Source organism: Sminthopsis crassicaudata, chromosome 2, assembly GCF_048593235.1.
Source record: "Sminthopsis crassicaudata isolate SCR6 chromosome 2, ASM4859323v1, whole genome shotgun sequence".
NCBI classification, from domain to species: domain Eukaryota; kingdom Metazoa; phylum Chordata; class Mammalia; order Dasyuromorphia; family Dasyuridae; genus Sminthopsis; species Sminthopsis crassicaudata.
The window spans coordinates 148,922,328-148,944,890 of record NC_133618.1 but is presented as its reverse complement, the minus strand read 5'-3'; the positions used below and the strand labels follow the sequence as shown (position 1 = coordinate 148,944,890).

At 37.0% G+C, this 22,563-nt stretch overlaps 1 protein-coding gene across 3 annotated transcripts; it reads right to left on the bottom strand.

The window, feature by feature from the left end:
* Nucleotides 1–276: 276 nt before the first annotated feature.
* On the bottom strand, nt 277–21,883 carry LOC141555065 (uncharacterized). 3 transcript variants are annotated; one of them, XM_074287644.1, is made up of 6 exons: nt 21,207–21,883; nt 16,027–16,134; nt 14,969–15,055; nt 14,507–14,633; nt 12,958–13,071; nt 277–12,320 (listed from the first exon to the last, which is right to left on the bottom strand). In XM_074287644.1, the coding sequence occupies exons 3-6, from the start codon at nt 14,996–14,998 to the stop codon at nt 11,341–11,343; spliced, it is 1,251 nt and encodes a 416-aa protein (XP_074143745.1). In that variant the 5' UTR covers nt 14,999–15,055; nt 16,027–16,134; nt 21,207–21,883; the 3' UTR covers nt 277–11,340. The 3 variants fall into 3 exon arrangements, with proteins under 3 accessions (XP_074143745.1, XP_074143746.1, XP_074143744.1); XM_074287645.1 differs by having other exon boundaries at nt 14,976–15,055; nt 21,207–21,882; XM_074287643.1 differs by lacking the exons at nt 16,027–16,134; nt 21,207–21,883 and having other exon boundaries at nt 14,969–15,382.
* Between the last annotated feature and the right edge of the window lie 680 nt (nt 21,884–22,563).

The following is a 22,563-nucleotide window of genomic DNA, read 5'->3' as shown; positions in this document are numbered from 1 at the left end:
TCCGTATCTCTTCCGAAGGAGGGGCTGCCGCGGAATTCCCATGGCCTCGGGCGAGTGGCGTAGCCCCAAAAAGGTCTTTGCGGAGAGAGAGCGCAGAGACATAACCCCGGGGGCTGTGCCCCGGAGCTTGCGGGGGGAATGGGGAAGGGCGCTCTGAGCAGCCCGATGCCGGGAGCACAGGGATAAAGCGGGGGGAGGGGAGCGGGGAGGTGGGGGCGTGGGGAGAACCTCAGCAAACCCCGAGTGAACCGTGCCACCTTGTCACCACCGAACACCTCCTCCCCGCTTCTGGGAAAAGGCCGGGATGTGGAATGTGACGTCAGATTCACCCACACACACTCGTTTGTTTTATGGAATCCTTTTCCATCATTTTTATTATAAGGGATGGCTCTCTAGGAAGAAATAAAAGTAGAAATACGTGGTGATGGTTTTTTTTTTTGTTTTTTTTTTTTAAGAAAGCAATATTTTTTTAAATTGGTATTGCTGATTTTGGGGGGAAAATCTTATTTGAGTGACTAAATATTGTGGGGGAAGAAATTTGAGAGGGTCACAAGAGAAAGGACATAGACCAAATGGAGCCGCTAGTCTTTGCAGGCGTTCTTGGAGAGCAGCCACAGAACCTCAGGATCGGACTGAGTTAGAGACCAAATTCTGGCGTCCCCATCTGGTGTATCATCAGCTCCCCCTGTTTCCTTACATTCAGTCCTAAACCACTGTTGTAGCATGTTCCTGGCATGTTTATGCAAGACAAAAATGATTCCTTCTTGCAGGGACGTAGCTGTTCTCCCGGGAAGAGAGAGCTGTAAGAAATAATTCACTTAAACCCCCTTCTCCATGTCCATGAGAATTAATGGACTTGATAGAATCATATCAAATATATCATGTAAGATCCCAGAGCTGTGGGCAAGAGATTCTAAGTTCACTTGTTTAATTATAGGAAGTTAACTAAAGGCATTCCATGCTTGTTTGGCCTTGTCACAGTAACCCACCCCAGCATGGCAGAGGTGACAACTACATGGAAAGTCCCCCCAAATGTTTGTGCCTCCAGTGACTTAAGTGGTCATCAAATGGTTGCTTCTGTTGGACAAGTAATTGGTCCACTTAAAACCCTGACTGTGATAGCTTGTACCATTTCCTCCTGCCCACACCAAGGAGAAGCCTGTCCATTGTATGTGAAGATATTCCTTGCTTCACCAAACTTGTGAACTGACTGACATATTATTTTGTTTTAGTTTATGCATCAAATGTCAATCAATGGAATTACTGTGTATTTGGTATAACTATTCTTGAATGACTGGACATCTAGTCCTATAAAAATAGGGCTGTCCAAGGAGGAGGGAATCTCAGATCATGAGGAAGATCTGGGATCCAGTTCATTGAAGGGAACCATGGACTTTTTAATTACTACTGATAGTAGCATCTATCTAAAACTATCCACAAGCATCATATGTAATGATGAAGAACAAGATTATCCACTATCACCATTACTATTCAATATAGTATTATAAATGTTATTTTTATCAATAAGAGAGGGAAAAAATTAAAGGAATTAGAGTAGATCATGAAACCAAATTATCATTCTTTGCAGATGATATGATGCTATACTTAGAGAACCCTAGAAGGAAAATCTATATGAAATATCAGCCAAAAGATTATAGCAACTTATCTCTAGGATAATACACAATGACCAAATAGGATTTATACCAGAAATGCAAGGCTGGTTCAATATCAGAAAAACTTTAAGCATAATTGATCATATCAATAACCAAACTAAGTAGAAATCACATGATTGTCTCAGTTAAAGCAGTGAAAAAACATTTGACAAAATACAATACCCATCCCTATTAAAAACACTAGCGAGCACAGAAATAAATGAAGTTTTTCTTAAAATGGTAAATACCATCTATCTGAAACTATCAACAAGCATTATATGTAATGAGATAAACTAGAAGCATTCCCAATAAGATAGGGTGGAAACAAGGTTGTCCATTATTATCCCTACTATTCAATATAGTATTAGAAATGTTAGCTTTTGCAATAAAAGAAGAAAAGGAAATTGAAGTAATTAGAGTAGGTAAAGAGTAACACTATTACAAAATACTTTTCACAGAAATAAAGTTAGATTTATACAATTAAAATATCACGTGCTCATGCCTAGGTAATATAATAAAAATGACAATTTTTACCTAAATCTACTAATTCTATACTGCAAGAAATTATAGGTAGTTAACTAAAGGCATTCCATGCTTGTTTGGCCTTGTCACAGTAACCCACCCCAGCATGGCAGAGGTGACAACTACATGAAAAGTCCCCCCCCAAATGTTTGTGCCTCCAATGACTTAAGTGGTCATACTATACTGCAAGAAATTACTTTATAGAGCTAGGAAAAATAATAAAATAATAAATAATAATAAAACAAAATTCACAGCTAGGTGGTGAAGTGAATAGAGTATCAGCTCTGAAATCAGGAGGACCTGAGTTCAAATCTAATTTCAGACACTTTCTGGCTGTGTGACCCTGGGCAAGTCATTTAACCCCAAATTGCCTCAGGGGAAAAAATAATTACTAGGGAATTGATGAAAAAAAAATGCAAAGGAAGGTGGCCTACCTATACCAGACCTAAAACTATATTATAAAACAGGGGTCATCAAAACCATATGGTATTAGCTAAGAAATAGAGTAGTGGATCAGCATAATGGACTAAGTTCACAAGACTCCATGGTCAATGACTATAGTAATCTAGTGTTTGATAAACTCAAAGACTCCAGCTGTTGGCATAAGAACTCACTATTTGGCAAAAATTGCTGGGAAAACTAGAAAATATTATGGTAAAAAGGAGGCATTGACTCTATGCCACCATAAGGTCAAAACGAGTTCATAATTTATCAACATGAAAGATGATACTATAAGCAAATTAGGAGAACAAGGGATAATCTACCTCTCAGGTCTATGGAGAAGGAAGGAATTTATCCACAAAGAACTAGAGAACATTATGAAATGCAAAATGGATAACTTTGATTACATTAAATTAAAAAGGTTTTGTACGAACTAAACCAAACAGACAAGATTTAAAAGGAAGCAGAAAGTTTAGGGGGAAATTTTCCATTCAGTGTTTCTGATAAAGGCCTCATTTCTAAAATATATAAAGAACTGACTCAAATTTATAAGAATACAAGCCATTCTCCAAATGATAAATAGTCAAAGGGTATGAACAGACAATTTTCAGATGATGAAATTAAAGTCATTTCTAGTCATATGAAAAAATGTTTTAAATCACTATTGGTTAGAGAAACACAAATTAAGACAACTTTAAAGTACCATGTCACACCTTTCAGATTGGCTAAGATGACAGGAAAAGATAATGATAAATACTAGAGATGTGGGGAAATTGGGACACTAATACATTGTTGGTGGAATTGTGAACTGATCCAACCATTCTGGAGAGCAATTTGGAACTATGCCCCAAAATCTGCATACCCTTTGATCCAGCAGTGTTTCTACTAGGCCTGTATCCCAAAGAGATCATTAAAAAAAAAAAAAAAAAGAAAGAAAGAAAAGGACCCACATGTGCAAGAATGTTTGTAGTGGCCCTTTTTGTAATGGCAAGGAACTGGAAATTGAATGTGTGTCCATTAGTTGAGAAATGGGCTAAATAAATTATGGTATATAAATTTATCATGGAATATTATCATTCCATAAGAAATGATGAACAGAATGATTTCAGAAAAATCTGAAAAGATTGAAATAAACTGATGCTAAATGAAGTGAATAGAACCCAGAGAACATTGTACACAGTAATAACTGGGTTATGTGATGATCGACTCTTTTCAGCAATGAGGTGATTCAAAGCAATTCCAATAGACTTGGGATAAAAAGTCTCTGCATCCGGAAAGAGAACTATGGAGACTGAATATGGATCAAAGCAAAGTATTTCACCTTATTTTTGTTGTTTATTTGGCTGCTTTTTTTCTTTCATCTTTTGATCTTATTTTTCTTGCCATAGCATGATGAACATGGAAATATGTTTAAAAGAATTGAATATGTTTAAGCTATCTTGAATTGTTTGCTGTCTATGGGAGGGGATAAGAAGTGGGAGGAGAAAATTTTGCAACACAAGCTTTTGCAAGAGTGAATGTTGGAAAAAATGGGGAAAAAAGGACAGAAAAGAGGAGTTGTATTCTATTCACTTAATATTACTATGAGAAATAATATGCTGTGCCTTCTTTGGGCTGATAATACAGTACTGAATGAATTAGATTGTGAAGCAATCACAATCTATCAAAGTTTCAGTTTCTTCATCTGTAAAATGGAGATAATATTCTTGTCCTTACCAGGTTGTAAGAAAGTGCTTTGCACATCTTAAATCTTAATAAATGTAAGCTGTGATTTAAAAAAAAAAAATTACAAGTCATTTGCTGTTGCCTGGAACAAAGGCATGAGTGGTATTGTGAAAGAAGAAACTGGGCCAGGTGGGTAGCTCATGCTGAACTCTATTTATTAGTTACAAGGCTAAAGCTTATAAACTGTGTTATAATAAAGAAGGTAAGTATTGAAATCCAGCTCCAATGAGTGACCAAAAGTGAAATAAAAACCAAGGGCCAGGTGGAAGATAGGCTAAGAAGTCTTCAAATATATTGATCTGAGTCAGATTTATATGTTTCCAATGCTTTTAGAGTCAATACACAACCCACTCTGATATTCCTGTATCTGCTCTAACAACAAATCTAACCACTGAAATGCAAATAGTTAGACCTGGACTTTGGCATCTTCGACAGAATTATAAACAGGTGTGATATTCATCAGAGCAGAAATTATTATACCAATGTCTTCAGTACTTCTCTCCTAAATGTCTTTGATTTATAGTGGAATGCCTTTTCTTGACTTAGGTTCAAATATATGTCTTTGGTCTATCATATAGCCGAGTTTACACTTGCTTTCAATTATAGGAATCCTTTATCAAGCTTTGAACAGGTCTGCCTCTAACAGAACTGGTGAGCCCACAGTAATGTCTTAATGAAGAGTTAGTTTCAAAACCTACAACAGACTCTTACTGTTTTTTGGACTTGTTTCCTGTACTTTTCCAGGTAAATGTAGAACAATCTTGCTTCCCCAAATTATTTTTCATAAGACTCGTTTTTCTCATTTCTTCTTTAATATCATAGTTAATGTTTAATGTCAAAGTCATTCTTCAAGTGTCTAATGTACTTAAGAATAAGATTAAAATAATGTTCCCAGTTCCTGGGACAGGACAAAACCCCATATCCTGAGCCAAGATATGAGTGCATCACAGCTACAGCTGGAGCAAGTCTGCTTTCACTCAGATCAACATGATATTAACCCTAAAGATTCCCAACAATTCACCAGTTGACAAATGGTCAAAGGATATGAATGGACAATTTTTCAGATTAAGAAATTAAAGCCATCTAAAGTCATATGAAAAATGTTCTAAATCACTATTCATTAGAGAAACATAATTAAGACAACTCTGAAGTAAATCCACACACCTCTCAGATTTGCTAAAATGACAGGAAAAAGTAATGATAAATATTGGAGGGCATATGGGAAAACCAGGACACTAATGCATTATTGGTGGAGTTGTGAACTGATCCAACTATTCTGAAGGTCATTTTGAAAGTATGCCCAAAGGGCTTTTAAACTATTAAACTCTTATCAAACTGTGCATACTGATCCAGCAGTGTCACAACTGGGTCTGTATTCCCAAAATCACAAATAAGGGGAAAAGACAAACAAAAATGTTTGTAGCAAAAACAATAAATATGAAGCTTCCAGAAAAAATTAGGGGGAAATAGGTACCACAAGACTGTGAGCTACTACTCAAGGTCAGGGACTGTCTTTTCTTCCTTTTTATGTTACTAGTGCTTTTAGCACAGTGCTTGGTATACAGTAGGTACTTTAAAAGTGCAAGAGCAAGCAGCTCTTTTTGTGACAAAGAACTGGAAAGTAAGGAGATGCCTAGCCTATTAGGGAATGGCTAATCAAGTTGTGGTTAATTAATGTGATAGAATATCATTGAGCTATGAGAAACGTCAAGTAAGACTTTTCAGAGAAACCTGCTTGCATCAGAGATGCTCTGTCCCCGCCGCTTTTGGCGTGTATCTTCCTCTGTCTAATGTCTTTTACTAACAAGACTTTAACCTTGCTTCCAAACCTAGCAATAAACATTTTTTTACCCATCTAGGTTTTCGGCCTGTAAATTCATTTACAGGGGATTCTCGCCGCCACTAGACCTGACTTAACTTTGTATCCTTGCGCCCAATCCTAAGGGGGTTGCAGGGGAGCTCCATGTGACTTCCTGTACCCCGAATCCTGCCACTAGACCTCAATTAATCGGGTTCATGTTACCTAATCATTTTGAGGTTCCCTAGACCTCATCCGTCTAGTGGTAGGATTGGGGTACAGGAAAAAAGATGATTCTACCTTTGCTGTTTAGAAGCATATGAGCGGAGCTCAGGTTGATTCCTGGGAGGCCAGATTTTTGATGGGCTTTTCAGATAAATAAGAAACTGTTTTGGGGGAACCTGAGCAGATAGTTGGGGGTTGGGTACAGGCCCAAACTGGCTCAGATATTGATCTTGTAAATCAAAGGTACAAGGAATCTTAAAGGGGGCTACACCCGCATCACATACTCTATATCTAGGTTATAAGAGTAGCAAGATCAAAGACAATTAAAGATGACATAAATTTAGGGAGAACCAGGGAGAGGAACATGAAAAGATTAACTCAAGATAAAAAGCTGGGGAGACAAATATTGTAAATAAAAAGAAAGAAGTGGAACAAAGAGAGGAGTAAGTAAATTGATAGAATAGTTTAGTAGATGAAGCAAATTGGTTATTTAAAGTCTTAACTTTAAGAATTTTTAAAACTTTTAACCAGATCATTAGGGTTAAGGTGTAAACACCACAGATAGTTTTAAAAATCATGGCTGAAAATCTATTCTGAAGAGGAGAAATTGTAAAGTGATTTTTATTGAGTATGTCATGCTTGTATTTCTGTCATAGTCTAGTAGCTATAATTTATGTTTTAAATATAGGAAGATCTTCCTCTTAGAAGAGGTGAAGGGATTGGAAGAATACTTCTCTACTCTGCAAATTGTAAGGGATAACAATAGGTTCCCAAGAAAAAGGAAATAAAACTTCAATGGAGAAAAAGAAAGAGGGGGGAAAACTTGATTTTTGTTTGGATAATAAAGAATAGAAATGTTACACAGAGAAGAAAGGGAAGGGAAAGGCCACTGAGAGCTCAAAAAAAAGATCCAATGTGGCAAAGTGGACCAAAAAACGAAAGATGACAACTGCTAGAGGTGTTTAGTAAAGTATATTAATGCACTGCTTACAGACCTGTGAATTAGTGCAATAATTTTGGAAAGCTACTAAATTGTGCATACCCTTTGACATAATAATAAAACTTCTAGGCATATATGCAGAGAAGCAAAGAAATAAGAAAAAGACCCATATGTTTAAAAAGATTTAAGTAGGTTTTTTGTTCTGTTTTGTTTTTGTAATGACAAAGAACAAAGAAGATACCCATTATTTGGAGAATGTCTAAACATATTAGAGCATTTTAACATAATAGAAAACTATTTTGCCTTAAAAAATTAAAATAAAGGAGAGATGGTTTCAAAAAATACCTGAAAGACTTCTGTAAACTGAGAAAGCAAAGTAAGTAGAATCAGGACAAGTTATACAATAACAGCTATATTGTAACTTTGAAAGATTTAAGAACTCTGATCAATGCAATGATTAAACATGAATCCAAAGAATAATGATGAATACTATTTATGTCCTGGTAAATGGATGATGGGTTCAAGATGCAGAAACAGATATATCTTTTTATGGTGCAATATAGGAATTTGTTTTGCTTGAAGAGAAGCTAAGGGAGAAATGTTTAATCAGAAAAAAAAAATGTTGAGGCTTATCCTAAAGACAATTGGATGCTCTCATAGAGCTACAGAAACTATTAAGTAAAAGACCTTCAAAAAAGGGGCAGAGGAAGAAGAGTGATAGCACTTGGTGATCAGGTGTACTGATAACAACAGGAAGCTCCATTGTCTTCCACATATCTACAATTTGTGCTTATTAAATACTTATTAAAATGGATGAAATCTATCCACCTCTGGTGATACACAAACAACAACTCCAAAAAACCATTGCCAACAATTATTAAGTCTTGGGCAAGGAACGAGATCATAGAGGCACAAATTGTGTTTTCCTTTTTATTAACCATTGAAGCCAATGAAAAAGAAAATTTAATTGGGAAACAACTAAGGTGGTACTTGAGAAACAGATTTGAGTTTCTGGATCATTTCTTATAAGGCAGAGTTGAAGAAATCCTAGAAGAGCTAATGTACACCTAACAAATGCTGATAAGAATGTATTTACCAGATGCCTTTCAAATCAAAGGGATATTACAGTAAAAAGGATGGCAAAAGTAGAAGACTGCCTTTGTATTTCTCTGGTCAAATACTAGAGTCAAAAAAATAACTGGGGGCATCAGCAGGTTCTTAGTTTGAGAAAAATGAACTTTTATTTTTTGATAAATATTTCAATATGATTGGTTTCTTTTTGTAACCAGTTTTTGAGGAGGAAAGAGGAGACTGGGTTTCCCTATTTCACCTAGGCTTGAAGTGGCAAGTCACAGGGGCCAATATTTATCAGCACAGACACTTTAACCTTCTATTTTTCCAACATGACCTGATTTTTTTCTTCTTTGGTAGCTTAGGGGTTTGCCACATTGTTGTGGAACATCAAAAAGTTTAAGCTCTACTACAGTTAAGAAGTCCTCAACTCAAGCAAACCCACCAGACTCACTCTCTAAACAGTAATAGAGATTATAGATTACATGTCACCATAACTGACTTCCTTGGTAATCCTGTTTCATTTATAAATTTAAAAACATGACTCTGTGAATGGGTCTATGACACACAAAAGGTTAAAAATCCCCAGGCTAAAGATTACAAGCAGAAAGCTGGGGGGAAAAAAATTTAAACCAGCATTTTTGATAAATTTCTAATTTATTTCTAAATTATTTAGAGAATGGACTCAAATTTGTAAGAATATAAGCCATTCCACTACTGGGCTTATATCCCAAAGAAATACTAAAGAAGGGAAAGGTATATAAGACTTGGGATGGAAAGTGCCATCCACATCCAGAAAAGAGAGCTATGGAGACTGAATATGGATCAAAGGATAGTTATTTTCACCTTTTTTGTTGTTTTACTTTCTTGAGATTTTTTCCCTTTTGGTCTCATTTTTCTTGCACAATATGACAAATATGGAAATATAATTAAAAGAATTGTACATATTTAATCTATATCAGATTGCTTGCTGTCTTAGAGAGGGGAGTAGTAAAGAGGGAGAAAGATTTGGAACACAAAGTCTTACAAAAAGAAATGTTGGAAACTATCTTTACATGTATTTGAAAAAATAAAATACCAGAAGGTTTTTTTTAAATCCCCAGGCCATATAGTATTAGGCTGTACATGCTACGATATCCAATAGGGATAAATAGGAATTCTTATACTTGAATACAAAACAATTCCCAACTTCATAAGTTTAAGATGGGGAAGACATGGATAGAAAAGTGTTGGTCTAAAAAAGATCTGGGGATTTTAGTAGACCAAAACTTTAGTTTCAGTAATTGTGTGATTCAATAGTCAATGAAACTAATGTGATCTTTGGTTCCATTTAAGAAGGACATAACTTCTAGGAATAAAATTAAATGTAATTATGGGTGCACTGTACTCTGATCTCATCATATTTCACTCAGAATATTGTGTTCCATTCTAAACACCACCTTAATTAAGATATTGATAAACTGGAGAATTTATAATGACAGCCAAGATGAAGGACCTTGAGTTTATACCATATGAGAATCAATTGAAGAAAAAGGGCATGTTTAGTCTGGAGAAGAGTTGGGGGTAAATTATAACTGTATTGAAGTATATGAAGGATTATCATCAAGAGAAGGAGCTTTATTTGGCCTAAAGAAGAGAACTAGGAAGAATGGATAGAAACCGAAATGATGGGACATATTTATTTAGCCTTGAAGTCAGGAAAAACTGCCTAACAATATTAAGATAGTGTCTGAAAAAAGAATGGCCTTAGAAAGGTGGTAAATTTTGCCTCCTTAGAGGTCTTCCATAAATAGCTGGATGACCATTTTTTGGGTACATTACAGTACAAATCCCTTTCATTGGGCTAAATGGTTAAATCTCTTCCAGTTCCCAAACTCTGTGATTCTGTGAAAACATCTGGAATCAAAACTGAAGGCCATATTATGGGCAACGAAAACACAAATGATGGAGATAGTAGACTTCAACATCTTACTAATGCAAAATTAGATAAGAAAAGCCATGTATAAGATATTGTCTGTCACAGATATGAATTACAAGAAGAATGAGGAAGTCATATAGAAAATACAAGGGATAACAGTTGGGCATCTACCTGCTGTATTGGTAACTAAATGTCAAGAGACCTAGAGGAAGCCTCCATCACTTGAATTGGGTTTTATCTAAAGAAAATCTAAAGAAATGAAAAAGACTTGGACAGGAATGGGGAAAAAAATGTAAAGCAAACAGAGATGATAATCTGTACTGTTAGACAGAGTACCCACATTAATAGAATAACAGATCCATTGAAATAATAAAACACTAACCTGTATATATAAAATTTAAAATAAAAAATTTAGTTATCAATAAAAACATTCAAATAAACCATTCAAGAAAATTCAAACATAGGCAATTTTAAAATATTTAAAATGTGTCTATTGATATCAAAATAATCTTATTTCCATTCCTCTCCACCCTTTAAATGTTTTATGGATTTTATTGTTACTCATATATATATATATGCACAGCTTAGTCACTTCTGATCCTGCAATAATAGTCCAATACTATAATACACTAAATTTCCCAATGTACTATGAATAGTTTTGTAAAGATAGGCTCTTCTTTTCCTCCTCTCCACCCCATCCTCCATCAATTTTAACATTCCTAGGATATAGTTCTGGTACTGAATGACTTATTCAAAAGATATAAAATTTTGTAGATATTATCTAATGCTGTCAAAAAGAGGAAACAATTCATGGTTCTATCAATAATGTTACAACATGCCTTTTTTTTTTCCCACAGGCTTTCTAATATTGAATTTTTCTTTTTAAAACCATCATTGCTTAGGGGAAACCATAGAGGCTTAGGGGAAGTACATATGAAAAGATCTCTTTTAGGTAGCACCAATTTTGTACTAACTTGACCCTTTGGCTTTTAACAAAGTGATAAATCTAATTGAAATTTTGCTCAAGACATCATATATATTCTCAGGATTACTCTCTAGCATAACGTCGCTGATGTTGGATGATAGATGCCTTGCTACAAAAAGTTTTTCCACACACACTGCATAAATATGGTTTCTCTCCAGAATGGGTTTTTTGATGTCGAGTAAGTGATGAAAAGTCAAAGAAGCTTTTTCCACATTCATCACATCCATAGGACTTCTCTTGAGTATGAATCCTCTGATGTAGAGAAAGGGATGAATGCCTAGCAAAGGTTTTTCCACATTCATCACATTCATAGGGCTTCTCTCCAGTATGAATTCTTTCATGAACCATAAGGGATGAAGGGTTTAAGAATGGTTTCCTACATTCACTACATTTATAAGGACTGTCTCCTGTATGAGTCATATGATGTCTCATAATAGCACTTCTATGTCTAAAAGCTTTTCCACATTCGTTACATTGATAAGGCTTCTCTCCAGTATGAATTCGTTCATGTTCAGTAAGGGATGAATGTTTAGAGAAAGCTTTCCCACATTCACCACATTCATAGGGCTTCTCTCCAGTATGAATTCGCTTATGAGAAGTAAGGTAAGAATGGTTCAAGAAGGATTTTCCACATTCCTTACATTTATAAGGTTTTTTCCCAGTATGTGTTAGCAGATGTCGTGTAAGATTACATTTCCAGCTAAAGATTTTCCCACATTCATTACATTCGTAAGAACTCTCTCCAGTATGACTTCTCTGATGCCGAGTAATAGCTGAACAGCCAATAGCTTCTCCACATTGGCCGTATTGTTGGGCTTGCTCCTTAGTGGTGATTTTAGAGGGAATAATTAACAGTTGCCTAGAATCTCTCTCATGGGAAAGGAATGTCTCCCCTTCAGAGTTTTCCTTCTTCCTATCCAATGTGCTAGTAGGTATATGAATTCTACATTCAGAGTCCATTAATGTTCCTAATGATTCTACTTCTGAAATTTTCTGCTTTGGAGATGATTCCTGGGTCTCACAACAACTTTTCCAGTCTGAAACTAAGAGAAAACACAACTATAATCTGTTTTCTGGTCTGTTAAAAAAAGAAAAGAAAAGAAAAGGAAAAAAAAAGTTCCAATAGGAAGGATAATGAAACTGAAAATAATGCCACCAAGACACCTAAACAAGTAGAGTATAGGAAGCATGAAACAAAAATGGGTGTGGGACACTCTGCTCTTTTCTTGAAAAAAGTGACTAGCTTTTTCTAGTACATGTAGCAGTGAGCAAAGTGAGCAGCAAACATGAAATCCAGGACTGTGGGAAAAGTCACTAGAACAGTGTGTTATGTGGAGCAATCTAATAAGTAGGAAGGGCAAAGAATGAATTACATGAGGGAATCCAGAAAAATGAAATTTTAGTAAGGGAGATAGGGCCAAGAAAAGGAAAATTGAGAGGATGTGCTAGTAGACAGTAAAATACTGTCAAAAAGAGGAAACAAGGAAAGGAGAGGAAATCCCAACTGAGGAAAAGATGATTGGAAAGAAAGGAGACAGCTTTCCTGCATTGGTTGTTCATGTCAATAACAACTGTAGTTGTAGTTGTAGTAGGTCTCAACATCACTGAAAACAGCCATCTTACCAAACTGATATGCTATATTTCCAGTGATTTTTTTATTTCTGGTTCTTAATCACTCACCCAGCAAAGAATTTTTTGGCAATTCTCTCTCTATAGCTCTTGGCAGATCAAGAAACCCTGGCTCTCTGCCTTGTTCCAACTGGAAAATCACATCAGGTTTAGATATGGGACGTCCTAATGGTGGAAAGGAAATGTCAGTATCAGCCAACATTTATATGAATGACACTGTTTGTCACAATGTTATTATAAACCTATGAAGTCAATATGATAGGAATTATCCCCACTTCAGAAATGTGGAAACTGAGGCTCACCAAGACTTTGTACCTTAGCAATGATCACAGAACTTTGTCCAAAAACACAGACCTATCCCAGAAATCATAAATGCAAACATACTCATAAACACTCATTAACTCTTTATAATACCTTGGTCTTTCTACTTATCCTGAGCTCTAGGAAAGAAAATTATGATTTTCATATTAACTGATATATGTGTAATGAACATATTAATTAGGATTCTTAAAGTTCCTTTTTCTGGCTTGGGAGTCAGAAACTCACAATGTAGCTTAAGATTATCAATCATTCTGACAATGGCTATAATTTTGTGCTGTTCTGTACCTGTGTATGAAAAGTGAAGCAAATCGAGAACTACAGAAATTGAGAACTACAGAAAACTCTTTCTGTCACAGAACTGTGGTTCTGTGCCCTGGGGAAGGGGTGGTTACGACCCTCAAGATTTGAAACACTCAAAAAAATTGTTTTGTCTTCCACTTGTGGGCTTGTTGTGGGAAACTGCTAAAAACCTGGGAATGACTGTATTGTAATCCATCTTCCCCCTCCCTTCCACTTATGCTTTGTGTATAAAATATCTACCTTTACTGAAACAAGGTCTCCTTCCCAGGAGAGATTCTGGTTTGTAAACTGCATTCCTCACTTTGAAACCGATTAATTAAATTGCTGCTTGATCTCTAAAAACTTGTCTCTAAACCTGCTTTGTGTACTTACAGCTATTCACAGTTTAGAGACCAATACAAGTGAAACACACAGGTAGTGCAGCCATCTCTATCAAGTTTTTTAACTCAATTTTCCTCTCCTACCCAGGATTGAGGAAATTCTGGGTTGTTTTTTTTTTTCCTCTCTCCCCATTGTCCCATATTCTATAACACTGGCTTCACTGTACACATTAAGGCCTACCAGATGTTCTGAATAATCCAAGGAGCTCTGCCCCATGTCTTTGTTTTCCCACCCTGCCAGTTCTTGATGGGTGACTCCTCCACTTCCTTTTGAGTGCTTCACCCCCACCCTTCTGAATCCAAAAGCTTCTGTACCCTGTATCTGCTCCTCTAGTTCTTATTCTGGAGACACTCAGATTTCTTAAAAAAAAAAAAAAAAAAAAAGTCTCCAGTATCCCACTTTCCCTAAGCAGAAGAATATTAACAGTTACCTTCATTTATATCCCAGCCCAGCAAGGTTTCAAAGTAGTTTCTGTGTCTTTTATGTGACCATACTTCAGACACGGCCACAGTGAAATATAAATGACTCCAGGCCCATCTCTGAACTCACTCCCATTTAACAGAGGAACATTTTCTTAAGATTGGGCAGACTTGCTTACCCAGTGAGACCAGGTTCCCATAGTTCTCCAGCATCACATCCCTGTACAGGTCCCTCTGAGCAGGGTTCAGCTGTCCCCACTCCTCTTGGCTAAAGTTCACAGCCACATCCTTGAATGTCACTGATTCCTAAAACACAAAAACACTTATTCTTGCTCAGCCATGGAAGCGAAAATCCCAGAGAAATGGGTAAAATCAAAAACATTTGGAGAGACAGAGGAAATTGATAGGAAGTGTTCCTGCAATAATTCTATCAGGGAAGGGGAAAAGTAGAGGCTTGTGACCTAAGTTAGAAGGCACATGTCATTGGGCCTAGCCCTGGGCCCTACTGAGGAAGAGCCTCATTAATGAGAGATATTCTTTTCTCACCCCATTTGAGCAGAGAAGATCCATGGAAAGTGGAAAAAGTTGCCATAATCTGGAAATTGTGACACCATTTCAAGAGAGAGAAAAACCCCATTCACCTGGTACCTGACAGCCAGGAATGCTGGCATTATTCCCTTTTCTGTCCTTTTTCTCTTACAAAAAGGCAGAGTCCTGAGAACTGGAGGCTGGGGAAGAAAAGAGAGAGACATGGAAGGAGACTAGTCTTGTTTTATGATGATTCAATAAACTACTTATGAAAATCATTTTTCATTACTTCTTAATAAACACCTCAAACATTATTCCCTATGTCACATCATTTTTGGTTAAATCCTGTCAGGTAAGAAATGGGAAAGAAAACAAAATAGTAAAATGTGACAGACTTTTAATGGTAAAGAAATCCTAGGGGGCAGCTAGGTGGCACAGTGGATAGAGTACCAGCCTTGAATTCAGGAGGACCTGAGTTCAAATCTGGTCTCAGACACTTAACACTTCCTAGCTGTGTCACCCTGGGTAAGTCACTTAACTCCAGCCTCAGGAAAAAAAAAAAAAAAAAAGAAATCCTAGCTGTTACTCACTTTATTTCATATATAAAGATTTAAGAAGGAAAAAGAAAGGCAACCTCTCTAGGTTTTGGAGCAAAACAATGAACATTTCTTAGTGATAGGATGAAGGAGGGGTTGTTGCTAGCCACTCATTCCAAATTTCTAGCAATCATATCATTTCTCATGCCTGTACAGCTTCAGACTATGTAACCAATCATATTATTTTCCTTATCTACGATTCTATAAGCTTTGTAACTAATCATGGGGAAAACATTTCCAATTTATAATACTGTTTTCTAGTTTTTGGATGCTCCCTCTTTTGTCTATAAAAATAATTTGTGTGTCTTTACTCAAGGATTGTTGGCTTGCTGAGGAGACAATTATTAGTAATTTTATTAGAAAGGGCTAGCCTTATCAGCAAATTGAATTTGCATGGAACTCTGTGCCTCAGTTTATACTGATTTTGATAGTAACAGATGAATTCTTAAACATGCTCACTCAGTTAGAAAAGGGACAAACCATGATTTAGTTATGGTACTTTTCTTTTACCTGAGTCTCGATTTAAAAAAAAAATCATTTTCACCTCTATTTGGTCAAATTTTTATCATTCTTACCTTTATATGAGAAAAGCCTTTGGATCAAATTCTCCACCTTCTTACTGCTCTCTGGACATCATGTTTCCAATCCAGCTTGTTGGGCTACAATAGTCAGATACCCTGATACTGAAAGGGATGAAAAATTTTTTTATGTGAATTTTTAACTTCAAACATGGACATCTCATCTCCTGTAGTAGGTCTAGTTTCTATCAAGGCCTTGGTCCCTCCTGGTATTGAATCTATCTGAAGATCCATCAAATGTGTATTCTTGATTTTATTTCTAAGTTGAATGGAATTTTCTTCAGGAACCCGAGTTTTCCCTGTAGAGCAAGAAATTAAAGAATCTGGAGATCAAGAAAGGATCAAATAGTGGAATTGTGAATACATTCAGTCATTCTAGAGAGCAATTTGGAACTATGCTCAAAAAGTTATCAAGCTGTTCATACCCTTTGACCCAGCTATGTTACTACTGGGCTTATATCCCAAAAAGATCTTAAAGAAGGGAAAGGACCTGTATGTGCAAGAATGTTTGTGGCAGCCCTTTTTGTGGTGGCCAGAAACTGGAAACTACGTGGATGCCCATCAATTGGAGAATGGCTGAATAAATTGTGGTATATGAATATTATGTAATATTATTGTTCTATAAGAAATGACCAACAGGATGATTTCAGAAAGGCCTGGAGAGACATACATGAACTGATGCTGAGTGAAATGAGCAGGACCAGGAAATTGTTATATACTTCAATAACAATATTATATGATGATCAATACTGATGGATGTAGCCCTCTTCAACAATGAGATGAACCAAATCAGTTCCAATAGAGCAGTAATGAACTGAACCAGCTACACCCAGGGAAAGAACTCTGGGAGATAACTATGAACCACTACATAGAATTCCCAATCCCTCTAATTTTGTCCGCCTGTATTTTGGATTTCCATCACAGGCTAATTGTACACTATTTCAAAGTCTGATTCTTTTTGGACAGCAAAACAACTGTTTGGTCATGTATACATATATTGTATTTAATTTATACTTTAACATATTTAACATGTATTGGTCAATCTGCCATCTGGGGGGGGGGGGAGGGAGGGGAAAAATTAGAACAAAAGGTTTGGCAATTGTCAATGTTGTAAAGTTACCCATGCATGTGTCTGGTAAATAAAAACTTAAAAAAATAAATAAATAAATATCAGTAACCAAGTTAAAAAAAAAAAAAAAAAAAAAAAAAAAAGGATCAGACTCTTGCCTGCATAGACTTTTGGGAAAATAGGGGAGGGGAGAAAAGAGTATAATTATTTTTCTCCCTGAGAGAGCACAAATCCTCTGGAGTCACAAAGGCTGGAGCACTGATCAAGGGCTGATAAAATGTTAAAGGGGAGGTGGGGGAGGAAATCAGCATTAAGAAATTATAAACCACAATTGCTTAGTAAATAGTCAAGGATCCAAAACAAAGAAATCACCTAAGATACAAACATAAAGAATCAGTATAGCACTAGTGTTTGGCAAACAGAGAGTTCTACTGTGAATTTTTAGAAGCAAAATATTAGGATCTCAAATTTGTAGAAAATTGAAATTAAGAATATAGCTAACTATATTTTCCAAGCCCTGACATATAAAAGCTACTGGTAATTGAGTAAAATAAAAATCTAATTGCTAATATTAACATACAAAATATCTTGAGGCAGAGCCAAGAGTAAGGGCAGGAACTCATCCACTCTAAAGTCCTTTAAATAATAAATAACTCTAATCAAAATTTAGAGTTCAAAACATCCAGAAAGAAGGAGTAGAACATTTTCTAGCCAAAGCCCACTTGGAAGGTCAGCAGAAAAGACCTGTGACTCCGGGGTGGGAGGCCAGCTTGAAAGCCTAGGGAAGGCACCAATGCAGGCCTAGTCCCATGCCAGCAAAGCAAGAATAGGTCTAGGGATCTCTAAACCACCGGAGACAATTGGGAAGGACAGCAGAAAAGATCTGTGTCAGCAAGGTGGGAATCCAGCACACAATCCCAGTGAAGCCACGCCAGCACAGCTTCAGCACCAGCCTCAGCACCAGCAAAGCAGGACTCTTGCTGCAGCACACTAGATGTTTCAGCTACAGTGGGGCAAGGAAACTCCTAACAATTCCAGGACAGAAAAGAAAGCTTGTGGTCAGGTCCCTAGAAATATTTCTAAAAATGACTGCACAAAATCCCTTGAAGCTTGGGACAATGCACCCCCCATTCTGGAAACAGAACCCTATTTTAACAAAGAGTTAAAAGCAGAGTAATAGGCTAGGAAAATGAGCAGATAACAAAAAATGTTTCTGACCACAGAAAGTTATTATAGCAATAAGGAAGATCAAACACACTCAAAAGAATATAACAAAACTAAATGTCCTACACCCAAAGCCTACAAGAAAAAATAAGAATTGGATTCAGGCCCAGTTTTGTGGTTTGAAGTGTTCAAAAAAAGGATTCTGAAAATCAAGTAAGAGAGATAGAGGAAAAATTACAAAAAGAATTGAGAGTAGTACAAAAAGATATACAAAAAGTTAATGAGGAGAAATGCCTTAAAAAGCAAAATTAGCCAATTGGTAAAGGAGGTACAAAAGCTCACTAAGGAAAATAATTTCTTAAAAATTAGAATTGAGGGGGCAGCTCGGTGGTGCAGTGGATAGAGCACCAGCCCTGAACTCAGGCGGACCCAAGTTCAAATCTGGTCTCAGACACTTAACACTTCCTAGCTGTGTGACCCTGGGCAAGTCACTTAACCCCAGCCTCAGGGGGAAAAAAATTAGAATTGAGTAAATAAAAGCTAATGATTTTATAAGAAATCAAGGTGCTTAGTAAAGCAAAATCAAAAAAATAAAAAAATAGGAAATATCTCATTAGATAAACAAGTGACCTGAAAAATAGATCCAGGAGAGAGAATTTTAAAATTATTGGTGTACCTGGAAATCATGATTAAAAAGAAGGAGCCTAGACATCAACTTTCAAGAAATTATCAAGGAAAACTGTCCTGATGTTCTAGAACCAGAGGGTAAAATAGAAATTGAAAGCACTCACTACTTATCTCCAGAGATCCCTGAATAAAAACTCCCAGGAATATTATGGCCAAATTCTAGAACTCCTGAGTCAAGAAGAAAATATTGCAAGCATCCAGAAAGAAACAATTCAAGTCTAGTGGAGGCAGTTAGGCTAATACAAGATTTAGCAGCTTCTACATTAAAGGACCAGAGAGTTTGGAATACAATATTCTAGAGAGCAGTGAAGCTAGGATTACAATCAAGAATCAACTACCCAGCAAAATTGAGTATAATCCTTCAAGGGAAAAGGTGGACATTCAATGAAACAGGATTTTTCAAGCATTTGGGATGAAAAGATCAGAGCTGAATAGAAAATCCGATTTTCAAATACAGGACTCAGGGAGAAGCATGAGAGGAAATCAGGAAAGTAATGTCAGGGACTTCATAAGGTTTATATGTTTACATTTCTACATGAGATATTTGTAACTCATTAGAACTTTCTCATTATTGTGGCAGTTAAAAAGAGTATATGTAACTAAGATATTTAACATGTATTGGTCAACCTGCCATCTGGTGTGGGGGGGAGGGGAAGGAGGGGAAAAATTAGAACAAAAGGTTTGGCAATTGTCAATGTTGTAAAATTACCCATGCATATATATCTGGTAAATAAAAACTATTAACATATATATTTTTTTTAAAAGGAGTATATGTAGACAGAAAGAACAGGTGTGAGTTGAATCTGAAAGGATAATATATAAAAAAAAGACAAATTAAGGAATGAGAAAGGAATGTATTGGGAGAAAAGGAAAGAAAGAAGTGGAATGGTGTAGATTATCTGCCATAAAAAAGAAAAAATGAGAAGATTGTACTGTAGATGGGAAGAGGGGGAGGAAAGGGGTACTAAGTGAACCTTACTCTCATCTAAATTAGCTAAAAGAGGAAATACACACATACTCAATATGGGTACAGAAATCTATCTTACTGTGCAGGAAAATAAGAAGGGAATTTGATATGGGAAGAGGGATGGAGGGTGAAAAAAGGGGGAGGGAGTGGCCAGTAGCAAAACACTTTTGAGGATTGACAGGTAAAGGGAGAAAGAAAATAGAATAAATGGCGGGAAATAGAAATAGTAATTGTAAAAAGAATTTTGATACAAGTTTCTTTCATATGTTATTTCTCAAACAGACAGAACTGAGTCAAATTTATAAAAAAATTATCTATGCTCCAATTGATAAATGTTCAGAAGATATGAGCTATGCACAAAGAGATAGAAATTCATATATATCCTTTGACCTAACAATATACTACTAGACATGAATACTAAAAGAGATTAAAAAAAAAAAAAAAAGGGAAAGGACCGATATGTATAAAAATATTTGTAGCAACTCTCTTCTCAGGGCAAACAATTGGAAATTGAAGGGGTACTCATCAGTTTGGCAATGGTTGAATAAATTGTGGTATGTAATTGTCATGGAAATGGTGTGCAGGATGCTCTCAGAGGAAAAAAAATCTCCATGATTTCAACCAAAGTGAAATGTACTGTATACAAAGTACAGACATTATTACAAATTATTAAAATGTTAAATGTCATTGTCCAAGTGAAGATCCCTGGGAAACTCCGTCAGAGACCCCTAATATTACACCATCCAATCCATACTTAGCTGTCTTGTTCACAAGCATCACACATATAACCTTTGCCAAGAGCTTTGCAAAAATCTAGGTAAATCATATCTTCACTACTGGTTTGATAGGTCGAGCTTAGCTCGGTCAAAAAAAATTACTTAATATGACCCTTTTCTCCACGTTCGACTCCTATGGATTTCTATAGCCTCAACCACACTTTGCATGTTGTAGATTTCTAAGTAATCGCTATGCCCAAGTCTGAACTCTCAGGATAAGAGCATTCTTCTGGGAGCCAGGATGGGAAGAAAGCAGCATGCGCAAGGCGTTTGTTACACATGCAGGTAGGCAAGACTTCGGGGCTACAGAGCCCCAATCTGAGAGCCAGGACTTAATGCTTTTTTACAAAGAAATCTGAGTGTGGCTTGGAAAAGTCACCGACCTGAATTAACTTCAAATTACATTCAGGTCCCTGGCTCCAAACAAGCTTCCATGAAGAATATATACGTACAACACTTATACACACATTCATACATGTGTACACACACGTCCACACACACGTGCGCAATTTACCTCGGCCTCAGAGAAGCCGGTATTCAGAAGTCCAGGTCTCTAAGTCCAACATCGAATGACGCCTGCGCACACGCTAACGCCCCGCGCGGACTCTACTTCCCGGCAGCCTTAGCAGCTTTCGTGTCCCAGATTCCTAAGGGTTGTAAGGGCGTTGAGCCATTCAATGTCGAAATGTCTTCTGGGAAATTGAGTCCAAGTTCCCATGATCCGGGACTATAGTTTCTCTGGAAAATGTCTTGGATTTCTCTGCGCAGGCTCGGAGAGGGTGCGGGACAGAGGCAGCTCCGGGGAAGAGCCCGAGAGAAATAGAAGGGTAAGGAGAACTGCGGCTTGGTGCCTAAGAGGAATGGTCTTAGAGGAGAGGTGAAAAGCGAGGGCGGGGAGAATTGAGGGGGGCGGGGGAGGGGAAAGAAGAAATACTCGGTCACCATAGTAACTTCCACGGTGCCGGCGTCCTTTGAGTTTGTAGCTGGAGCTGTCCTCTCTGCGAAGGGTGCTGTCCTGTAATCTAGTCCATTTACAGACTGGGAAAGCGAGACTCAGAGATAGAAGGGAAACTTACCGTTAGTCAGCTGCCCAGGCCACACCTGATGCCGGGCCTGGCCCCGGATTGCCAGGGAAGAGGAGAAGCCTGGAATTCCGGGGGACCGAGACCCCTCCCATTCTCCATCCTCAGAGTATTAAAAAAAAAATTAAGCCATTTTCCCTTTTATTTTCTGAACTTTGGGAAAAAACACCAAATAAAACAAGCATATATATATATATATATATATATATACAGAGAGAGAGAGAGAGAGAGAGAGAGAGAGAGAGAGAGAGAATTACAGAAGAAACTGAAGCTATTGTGTAGCCACACTACCTTTGCTTCTGAATTTCCTTCTCTCTCCCTATACATAAGAATTAAAACTCTCCAAAAGTTGGATTTACCCAAATGAGTCTCCTCCCTGGGAGGGTCTTTAAACAAATGTTTGATCAGTGTGGTAAGGAAATTCTTGCTCCGGTCACTGGTTAGACTGGATAGACTGAAGTTCCATTCCTCTCTAAGACCCTTGTTGGACACAGGGGTGAGTCCTAAGATCAGTATGGCAGCGATGTCCAAGGCAAACTGCATGGGAGAACTTTAAGTCAGGGAGATTGGGCTATGAAGTGAAAGGACGTGGAAACAGGAGACCTGATTTTGGATCCATCTTAGATTCTAGAGTGTGACTCCAGATGGAACATGTCACCTTTAAGAACTTGTTTCCTCATTTGTGAAATGGAAAGCAGCGGCAATCATTCCTGCACAAGCCACTTCATAAGGTTGTAGTAAAGAAAACATTTTAGGTTAACCTTAGTATTATTAAAATGTGAGCTATAT